Source organism: Hyalella azteca, unplaced genomic scaffold (genome assembly GCF_000764305.2).
Source record: "Hyalella azteca isolate HAZT.00-mixed unplaced genomic scaffold, Hazt_2.0.2 contig1740, whole genome shotgun sequence".
Lineage (NCBI taxonomy): Eukaryota > Metazoa > Arthropoda > Malacostraca > Amphipoda > Hyalellidae > Hyalella > Hyalella azteca.
In genome coordinates, this window is record NW_025932041.1 from 11,472 (window position 1) to 22,663 (window position 11,192).

At 35.9% G+C, this 11,192-nt stretch overlaps 2 protein-coding genes across 2 annotated transcripts in view; both read left to right on the plus strand.

The window, feature by feature from the left end:
- Positions 1–655: 655 nt before the first annotated feature.
- Positions 656–5,464, plus strand: LOC108673577 (flexible cuticle protein 12). Its single transcript, XM_018161431.1, has 6 exons — positions 656–691; positions 2,084–2,205; positions 2,334–2,417; positions 3,155–3,301; positions 4,018–4,095; positions 4,675–5,464. The coding sequence occupies exons 1-6, from the start codon at positions 683–685 to the stop codon at positions 4,769–4,771; spliced, it is 537 nt and encodes a 178-aa protein (XP_018016920.1). The 5' UTR covers positions 656–682; the 3' UTR covers positions 4,772–5,464.
- A 3,915-nt stretch (positions 5,465–9,379) lies between these two features.
- LOC108673547 (cuticle protein AM1274-like) overlaps positions 9,380–11,192 on the plus strand; it is a 2,489-nt gene continuing 676 nt past the window's right edge. The window contains exons 1-4 of the mRNA XM_047883820.1: positions 9,380–9,493; positions 9,829–9,950; positions 10,245–10,328; positions 11,108–11,188. Coding sequence (XP_047739776.1) covers positions 9,485–9,493; positions 9,829–9,950; positions 10,245–10,328; positions 11,108–11,188 — 296 coding nt within the window. The 5' untranslated portion in view covers positions 9,380–9,484. The remainder of the gene's footprint in view (positions 9,494–9,828; positions 9,951–10,244; positions 10,329–11,107; positions 11,189–11,192) is intronic.

Sequence of the window (11,192 nt, forward strand, 5' to 3'; positions counted from 1 at the left end):
AAACTGCATTCTTCATCAAGTGAGTTTTTATGCTGACTCTACAATACTTATCTTCACTCGTCACTTATTAGTTCAATTAACATTTTCGGACTTTGCAGTTTGATAATTATACAGGTATGATGCAAGAAAAAACATTCATCATATTACAATCGGTTAAAAATTATGTTCTATTGGTTTTCATCAGTAACTTGTTTATGTACTTATTTTTCTCTTTGGATTTATTGTAAATTATTTTACGGTTTTCGTAGACAAACCGAGATATTCCAAGAGCTAACACTGGGACGACTAAAAATAGCATCCCATCACTCCTATTCAATTCCATTCACTTAAAAGACGATGGCTTTTTTCCGATCGGCATTCGGGAACCTTCCCATGTACAAGCCGCAGTTACCGACGAGTAGTATAATTAATTGTAACATTCAGTATGCGTGGGACCGAATTCCCTCTCGTCTCTGTTCATGTAAATCTTAGTCTTTACTCATTTTTGTCTTAGTCTCTGCGCTAGTAAGTATTTGTCTACTCTTTTATGTCTCATTCTCAGTTCCTGTAAGCATTATTTTCTGTTCTTGCATGTTCTATTTATCGACGCCAGCAAGAGAACTGTGCCTTGTGGCTGTGTATTTATATTCATAAGGACCACCGCCAAGCGGTTCATTGCCTCGCCGAGCGTCGTCGTGGAAGCATGTGGACGGTATGAAGTTCTCAATGTTGACTTTGCTCTGTAGGATTATTGTGCAAAAGAAGTGATGTGTAATGCTTTTTCAAACCGTTCTTTATGATGGCAAGTAATTTTATTCCGTTTCATGTAATATAGTTAATTCACTAATAACGCTGGCACAAACTTTATTACGCCTAACCTAATTATTGTCATTATTATTAAATTGGCCAGCGCAGAGATTGAAAAGCGTCCATATTATTGGCTTAAATCAACTCTCAAAGACAGTGGATGTAATAACAATGACGTTACAAAAATCAAAGTTTTAAATAAAAATATATGATCGGGTTTAAACGATATCTTAAACTAGATCTCTAAAATGACTGGTCACAATATGAATAAATTTCTTAAATTTATCACAAAATAACTTACGGATGTGCTTGGTCCTACATTTCTGAATCCTGTATGAGGAAGTCTCCTACCGTTTCTCTATAAGCTCTAAGCATACAGTTTTATTTATACTTTGAGTAACATGTGCGTGAAAAGACAATGGCACAATGAATGAATGTAAATTGGAATATAAAGTCATTATAATATATGCTTAAAATATAAATAAAATATGTAATATATGCTCAACTAAAATAAAGTCATTATAATGCTCAAGTAGAATGTTAAAGAAATAAATTTGGAAAACTGAAAATGTATAAAACACCATGTAACCTAGTCGTCACGTGTGTCGAGATCACGAATAATTGGCGTGTGAGACGTAGCAACTAATGAACGGTTCCTAGAGCGCTGCCATTAGGTGCGTGAAGAAAAATACAACACAAATAGAATTTAATACCAAAGGAAGAGAAAAAGACATCTTGTTGTACGAGGAACGGCATTTTTGGCATCTCTTCCGAACATTAGAATTTTTGCCTAATTGTGAGTGAATGTTCGCTAATGAGTTTCATCAAAACCTATAAATTTATCGTCACGATATGCACCTTATATTACTCTGTATTCATCCGATTAAAGTTTAACAGTAGTTAGAGATATTTACCATTTAAACGTTTCTTAATAAAGAAATGGAATATAAAGCTTTTGGAATTCTATGTTTAATTTTGAATCCATGCTTTATTTGCACTTGATTACCACAAAAATTCTATGATATAATTATTCATGTAGTACATTATTTTTTTATTAGAATTACCCTTGCGTTTACGGTCAGTGATAATGTACAACTACATGCAAGGAAATAGTTTACGAGATGAGACCAACGCATTACAATCAGAGCTTATTTACAAAATTCAATAATTTGTAATTTTAACATGCGATAACTGTTGCAAAGTCAGTAAGTAACAATGTTTTTACATACAATGGCAGTATTTCCTTTCAACTGATATCATTTATATTGAGCTGATGGCTTGAACATATTTTTTGCAGATTTTCATTCTCACGATCTGCTACCTAACAGTAGCCGTCACAGAGGGCAGGCCTCAGGACCATGCGGCCATTCTTGTTGATACAATAAATGGACCCGACGAGTTTGGAAATTTCGATTTCAGGTAGACGATCTCAACTAAGAACCACTGGTGTAAATATAATTTTAAATCTTTGCTTAATTCAGGTGTATGTTTTTTCGTTAAATTACAGTTGTCTGTGTTCTTCACTATAATTTGGTGAAATTCATCAGATACGAGACGGGGGACGGCATCTTCCACGAGGCGCGGGGACGCAACAACGGGGACGGCATCGTCAGAGTTCAGGGACGATACTCGTGAGTGTGCTGAGGTATCTAATGTACTAAAAAATGTGTATTAAACGTTTAAATATAAATGCTACTTATTATGAACTGGCAAATTGGGAATATTATTTTCAATTTGCCAGTTCATTTAACATGTCAGTTCATTGTTTGGTGAATCGTTCCAACTTCGTGTACGTAAATTTATGACTATATATAATTCATTACAGGTAATGTTCAATTATTCGTGATTTCTGGGAATTTACAGGTACATCTGCTCACCTTTAGCATTTATAAAAAATTTATTTGTTGCTATCCAGCAGGATCAATGATGATGCAACTATTTAGTTTTGTATTTGCCGCATCGTTTTCATTACTTCAAACAAATTTAAGGATGACTAGCATTTTGAGTATTTATCCAGAATACTTATTCAAATGGTCGTTTTCCTTAAATATTTTTCTATAAGATAACCATTAATTGGTCAGACATAATAGCAGTATTGTTAAACCTAACGCTTGCTCCTTTTTTGTACCGTCTATATAGGTTCTGAACATTTCAATAGACGATTTTTATAACTCTTGGTCATTGTATTTCTGCTTCCGTACGAGTAGGGTTGTTCTTAGCGTATGCGTTATATGAATGCCACTTTAGGTATAAGTATCGTGAACTAAATATGTATGTATCGTATTGGAAATAATGAAATGTAATTCCTATTGCACACGTAGCGAAATTCCTAACAACGACGTTCGAGTCTAATTTTTCCTGTCGCCAGATACACGTCACCTGAGGGAGAGATGGTCGAGGTAGCATACACCGGAGATGAGCACGGCTATAGGGCAGTCGGTCCTCTCGTGCCGGCGTCATCCCGCGTGTCAGGGCTTGTGGCTTCGGAGCGAGCCGCTCAAGGCCCCTTTTCCAGGTCAGCTTGACGATGTTAACTATTAATGTCTTTATAAATAGTTAAAAATATTACAATTGTTGTCTTTCAATATATGCGAGATTCATCACAGATGGCAGGTAGATATGTAATTAAGCAAAACTTATCCGGTGGGCGGGAAAATGATCTTATACGGACATATGATCGAATAGACAACTGATCTAGAAGACAACTCGTCCAACTGACATCTGGTCTTAGACATCAGGTCTAACGTGCATCTGGTGTCAACAAGTAGTGGTACCTAGCTATCGATAATTATGTCACTAAATATCGTTATTCTAAACCTAAAAGAAATGTTTATAAAATATTTGACGAATATTTAATCTTATTTACATAGTTTATTGACGTCACTCACCTTGCGTAGGTGACGTCAAAAATTTTTTAGCTTAAGCCCGGCGATTTAACACTCGTGTAAGAAGGGTTCATTCGGAGCCAAAACGGGTCATGTTCTAATGGGTCATGTTATATTTTTTAAACTCTTTACTTTGCGTTAATTGTATTTCTGATTATCTGTAATTGTCTAAAAATGACATAGAGCGTATGTTTCTATTTGAAAAGTCGATAGTAAATACAGGCTAAGAAAATGAATTCATACTGAAAAAATCATATTGGAGCAAAACCCTACATCGTAAGGCGTCATTGTAAAACCATATTACTTTTTACGTTTTTTCTATAATTTAACGTCTCTTGGAATTCAGAGAGGCCGCCGAGAACTCGAACCCCGAGAACGAAAACGGCAGCCAGACCGTTAGACCTCCTCCAGAACCTGCCTCCACGTATGTGTCTGAACTTTGTTTTGTGTTTTGTTTTTCATGTCGAAAAAAATCGTAAAACCTTGTAGATTTCTGGTGAATTCTTAAAGTACTTGTATTGTCCAGGAATTGAAATGAAAATTGATTTATGAAGTAAACCGGTATTCTAACAGGAGGTTTCTTCCAAAGTCTGGGGCGAGATGTTTACAAATCAGCTTGTGCTATATAATATATATGTTATGGGAATGTTTTGTTTCGTGTTGCTTAATTTGATCTGACCAAAGAAGCTCTTTTCCGCTTTCTCTCTAAATTAAATTGTTTCTTCATCAGCTGTGAATACATAATTATTAGGATTAGCATTAGGATAGTTTAAAGAACTTGATAGTTTCCCTGATCCTAAAATCTAAAACGTTACTATATATTTACTTAAAAGCATGGTTTGACAACCATCAACGGCTATTAAAAAGGAATTGTAACTGCATTTTTGCTCGTCATTTTTAATTTGTTCAAAAACATTTCATTGATATCGAACGAGAATGAACGCGAATATATTTATCCATGCATGTCAAGAAGTGGTGTTCTGATTATGTTCTATGTGCACAGGGACAAACCGTCCGCCCCCGAGGGCCTTCCTTCTTCAGTAGGCATAAGGATAAAACCTAGCGCCGTCCGCCGCACGGCCGGGGAGAAAGCAGGATGACCAGCGCCCCTGCTACGTCGTTGCTGCGACTTCACAAACTGATTTCATTTGCGTCACAGTTTCAAAGAAGTTCATTATTTAATATATTAGAAATTTAATTTTTTTTTATTCTTACGAATTAATAAACTATTTAAATGAGCACATTTTCCAACTCTATAGTTTTTTATTGAGATGCCTCTATCAAGTCTAATTCAGGATTTTATTTGTCCTTCATACGAGTACGTCTAGCGAAACCCGCAATGTTTTCATCATCTTAGCCTGTTTTAGAATTAGTATAAATAACTTCTTAACTCCAGCTTCAGCCGTTTCCTAAATACGTTTTCCGGTTAAAACTTGAATGATTCAACAGCAAATATCATATTACTGAAGGATTTGATTCATTTATCAACTGTGCAATGACTATAAATGTTATAGATGTTAGTTCAACCATTTCAAATATTACATTTTACGGAGATAACTACCGTGATACAACGTGGAATATTCCTACCTAACCCGAGAAATCCATTCAATTTCTAACTGCGCAGTGGCTATATTAATGGCATAGATGTCAATGTACCCGTCCCATAATTAGGTTCTCCAATTTTAAAACTTGTCTGTTCAGTCAATTCAAAATTGCATTTTCGATAGTTACTTTCATGATTCAATATCAGATGTATGTTCTAATGTTGTTCAAATATATAACTTTTTCCATCATATATAAAAATTTATTTACTTGAAAATGAAAAATATGCCGCTCAAATTTCACGAGTGATTTCACGAGTTCAGTTGTTTCTGAAATGGAATTAGTTGTAATAACTTTTTGAAGACAAATTTGTAGTTCCCCTAAACGTAGAAATTTATTCACGTAACAATGGCACAAATGTTTTTCGAATTTCCCTAGTGGCAGTTCAGCCGTCTCTGAAATAGACTAATTATAAACAACTTTTTGAATTCTTGAAAATTTCCCTAGACCTAGAAATTTATCAACTCCAAAACAGCAAAAATTTTAGTTAAATTTCGTGCGTTTCAGTTCAGCCGTTTATGAAATTGAATTGGTATTATTAACTTTTTAGATTCATTTTAAAAATTCCACCAAACCTAGGAATTAATTCAATTTAAAGCGGTGAAAATTCTGTTCAAATTCCACGAGTGTCAGTTCAGCCGGTTGGGCAAGACCCAAGACATGCAGTCAGTTTGGGTTGGCCAAGACTATCTTTTATGGATCTATGGCTATGCCAAAATTCCGGAATGCTGACAGTTCTGCTGTTCTCTGTGAGTTGTAGTCCTTGGTTACTTTGGAGTTTGAAGCTTCGGTAATCATCGACAAGACCATTTAATTTATCTTCAGGCTCAAGATTTTTGAACTGTGCGACTAATGTTGTAATGAAAAAAAGTAAATAATTGCAGACAAAGCTTGTGGGTTTAAAATTTTAAGTTGTGCAATAATGCTTCTATCATCAAATGAAAATCTGCGTCTGATTTGTACACAAAATGCTACCAAGAAGTTCAAACAGCCTTTTCTGAATTTTCCGCGAATGTCATCATTAGCCAGGGGCTCTTGCTCCAACACTCCCATTGTTCTACCACTAAGAAATATATCTTCAAGAGGTTTGAATATACTTATTTTATATACATAGCTTGGATCTACATCACATAGTTTTGGTTTTGTCAAGAATTCTTCATTGATGAAATAGCTTAATATATTTTTATATTCAGCATATACCATCGAGTGAAGGACATGCAACCTAAAATGTTCAGATTGACATTCCAAGTTGAGTGCATTAACTTTCTTCAGAACATATTAAGCAAAACATGGCATATATATAGCATAGCAAAACGTTTACGAGCTCCATAAAATTGATCAGTTTTTGCCTGCGATTCAAAGTAAAGAATCAAATCATATCACTGCTCCAATACAACGAAATTACATGCTCTCTCGACTGGGTATTGAACTGAACTGGCAGAACTGCCTCTTCATTTATAACCAACACGCACGCGAACTGTACGAGTTCTGTACGAACGTGTACGAACATGTATTAGAAATTATAACAAGTAGTATTTCCATTTTCTTGGCAATAATTATTGATTGATTTTCGCTTTCAGTGCATCATTCTCAAAAAACTTAGATTTGGATCAGTTTGTAAATTGAAAACCTAGAAACCTAGCTGGAAGCTCAAAAACCTAGATCTGAGTTTATAAACCTAGCGCTGGCAGTCTTAGGGCCCAGCTGAAGAAGACAAGTTCAATTATTCATCTCTGACATCGCAGTTTTCCTAAACGGTACCATGCGGAACAATGTCATTTGCTAAATAAAATTCTATCTCTTTACCGCCAACTTACTCCCCCCCCCCCCCAAACTAATTTCCACTCATTTCTCCATGTACTTTTCCAAATCGAAGTAAACACATAGAGCATCCATAACTCAGATGAGTAATTCCAAGTTTACAGGGTATAATGTTATACCATATAGCTATATTAGATTTTCCGTTCGCTCCTTCAACAATCGACAACTATTCTGTTTAAATTCCAGTATAGTTTTACTCGCGTTCTGAGGCCTGCTTGCCAAATCGAACGTCCTGCCTCATCCAGATAATTATTTTTTGACTACCCTGTACCATAAGGTGCCTGTACACGTGGACAGTACTGGCGGCTAGTAGATCTGAAAAATGCCAAATGTCTGCCGCTTGATGTCTATCCCGCAAGTAAGCTTAGACACGAGGCAAGTTTAAGGTGCCGCCGTGCCGGTATCAGTCGTTACCGGCACGGCGACCCCTTTAACTTGCCTCGTGTCTAATTTACTTGCGGTATAGACACCAAGCGGCAGACATTTGGCATTTGTCAGATCTACTTACCGTCACCTTAATGCCGGCATGCTGGAGAGGTGAAGTCAACTAAACATATTCCTCATAACCTTACCTCAAGCCGGCATAATGGAGTTGCTTAGCAAACCAAAAATTTCTTGATAACCTTATTTCTTGGCGACTGTCACGAGATCAGCTCTCTGGCTGCAGGTGTTTCCATTATCTGGGTGTACCTTGAATCCAATTCATTGATTTGACGTTGATGAAAATCTGTAGAAAATATCCCGAATCCTAAATAATGTGTCGTAATTTTTCAGACGACGTTGACGATAATCCCCAAGATTTATAAAGATTCACTGGAATTAGGAACTTTCGTCTGTTCCTTATTCCAGTGAATCTTTATAAATCTTGGGGATTATCGTCAACGTCATCTGAAAAATAACGACACATAATTTAGGATTCGAGGATATTTTCTACAGATTTTCATCAACGTCAAATCAATGAGTTGGATATTGAAGTCATAGAAATAAAATTAGAGGTTATTAAATGAAGTTTTAGTAGAACCCAAAATAACTTGCTAGTTATTGCATGTCACTTAATGTCTAGCTTAACGTATTTATAATTAAACGGGTACTGAAAAGATGGCACTGAACAGTAGAAGAAACTAAATTCCCAGGATCTTAACCACTTGCAACTGAACAAATAACAGGATGATTGCGGTTCTATCGTAACCGCACGATTGAACATGCAGTGGACAGAGATGGAGCCGCGCAGACATCTGTCAAATTATTCAAGGTGAAAACAGACGTGCCAAAGGATGACGTTATAAGAAAGAAGCTGTCTCTAAACCGAAATCAAAAAATAGCCTAAGGCATTATTGATCCATGAAGAATAAAAATGCACAATGAGATACATTTATCTCTTTCTACGTATAGCTGTAAATAATAAGTTATTTGATTTGAATATACAAATTAAATAATCAATTTATCAACATATAATCAATTATAATCAAATAAAATAATCAATTTATCAACATATCATCGACATCAATAGTGCGGGCGCCACACCGGCACACTGAAATGCGAAAAAACATGCATTTTTTCTAATACCTTACATCAAACCGGCAGTAAGTGGTTGACCAGGTCAACCAATTACATCTTAAATAAGGAGAGATGGAGATTGGAGATGCGACAGTCCGACAGTCAACATAATTTAAACCAACCGCCAATTAATGCAGTAGTAATGAAACATAAGCATAAGGCTGGCTTCTTTGATAATTAAAACAAAATGCTTTCGTAAATCTTATATTAAAGGTTATGAATTTAATCGTTTGTAAAACGATTGGAAGATTGAATATAAAATTAGTTAAACAGGAACTACTTTAACTTACTCCTTTGATAGCGTGAAAAACTCTACAAGCATTTTGTTAAAAATTTAGTACCTTCCAAAGTTGAAGAATTTCTTTTATAAATTCGAGGTTATTGCTATTTCCTCGACTAAGTGCCGTGAAAATTTAATAAACAAAATACCTGGCCTGCAAATTCCGTCATTTAAAAAAATGATAATCCTTTGATTCAACGCGACTCTTGAAGGTCGTGTTGTTTGGTATGATCGTTGACGGCATGTCAAGGATCATATGTAATGTCAGTCTCACGTAAATAGCTTCTGCGAGGCCATCAGCCTTTAAAATTACATTCCCAAAGTTAGATGTTGTCAAGCATGCTCATTATCCTTCTGATGGTAGAGATAGAAATTATAACCTCCCGCGCTTTATCCATAATATTAAATAAGAAATTAAATCTTACCTGCTGGAATGAACATTTTTTAATTGTTGCCATTGAAGATTGATAGGTCACGAAGAATTTTAACGAGCATATATAAGAAGTTTGAACACCTAGGAACACTCCAGTGTCGTGTTAATGGCCTTCGAAGTATGATCGCGGTGAGAACGCACTCCTCTGATGCTGATTTTGAAAAGACAACTTTTTAGATGTGATAAATTTAGTTTTCTTTTGAAACAATTGAAATTTAAATACTACTTTGTAACATTTTTGTCTTAATATAATAAGTTAAATAGCTTCGCAGCAAACATTTGTGATTTGTTGCATAATGCAGTTGCTATTCTGTTTTTATTTGTTCGTGCAATTGAAACTTTTGATTGCACATTCTCTGATTCTGGTTGCATTTAAATCTCTGTGTTTGATTGATTTTACCTTCATCCTGACATCTTTAACTCTAACTAATCGCTTTTAATTCAAAATAAAGTATGTTCGACAGCTTCTTCTGTTCGTTTTCTTGTGCTCGGCCATCGCGGCCCCCCAAGGGAGTCCCCGTAAAACTGTGCCAATTCTGGTAAACGCCAGAAATGGTCCTGATGCGGATGGAAACTTTGATTTCAGGTCATTTTTGCCAGTATAAGTTCGTCACTTTAGAAAGATGTATAAATGTTGACAACAATGGAAACTTCTGCTGATATAGCAAATTTTCCGTTGTTTCATCTTTGATTGTAATTTTTCCATACATCTGAAATTCTTGTCTTCTTGCTCCAATACAATTATTTTCATTGACTCATTATTTCTTTATCGGTCTTGACTAACGTTTCAAATTCAATTTTCATATTGTGATTCCATTATTGAATTGAAAATTTCTACTCATTCATTTGTCTTGCTAAAAGTATTTAATAAATTCGTCAGATACGAGACGGGGGACGGCATCTTGCACGAGGCGCGGGGACGCAACGACGGGGACGGCATCGTCAGAGTTCAGGGACGATACTCGTGAGTGTGAACATTGAGTGAGGATCTCTACGGTAAAAATTCGTCTTTTTATTGTTAAAAATTTCATGGATTTTACTTTTCAGACTAAATCGACAGAAAATATATATTTTTTTAAATTTGAATTGAATGCAACGTCTGTCGTGTAGAGGCTTAGAAATATTAAGAGGCTTAATTCTTAGAAAAATATTTCCTGCCCAATAATATTTTTTTTGTCAAAGTTCGTTCAACGACCTCGCGCACATGCTAGAAAAATATGAACTTCTTCATTCTATGAATGAACTAAAAATTACTTCATTCCGATTGAGACTTAATCCATTATCGATTCTCCATTTGTTATTTTACGCAACCGAGACGTTTTCGCCCTAATAAAATTATTATGACAAACAGGTCATTATTATGACAAACAGGTTCACGTCTCCTGAAGGCGAGGTCGTCAAGATTTCCTACACTGCGAAACATTATGATAACAATTAAGAATTTTATACTGTTACTTGCACCAGGTTCAGGTCTCCTGAAGGAGAGGTCGTCGAGATTTCCTACACTGCGAAACATTATGATAACAATTAAGAATTTTATACTGTTACATGCACCAGGTTCACGTCTCCTGAAGGCGAGGTCGTCGAGATTTCCTACACTGCGAAACATTATGATAACAATTAAGAATTTTATACTGTTACTTGCACCAGGTTCACGTCTCCTGAAGGCGAGGTCGTCGAGATTTCCTACACTGCGAAACATTATGATAACAATTAAGAATTTTATACTGTTACTTGCACCAGGTTCAGGTCTCCTGAAGGCGAGGTCGTCGAGATTTCCTACACTGCGGACGAGCGCGGCTTCCTGGCGTCCGGCGACGCGCTGCCC

Coding starts and splice junctions, on each gene's coding strand:
- LOC108673577 (XM_018161431.1), top strand. Junction 2,418..3,154: donor AGAGTTCAGGGACGATACTC/GTGAGTGTGCTG, acceptor TCCTGTCGCCAG/ATACACGTCACCTGAGGGAG. Junction 4,096..4,674: donor CCTCCAGAACCTGCCTCCAC/GTATGTGTCTGA, acceptor CTATGTGCACAG/GGACAAACCGTCCGCCCCCG.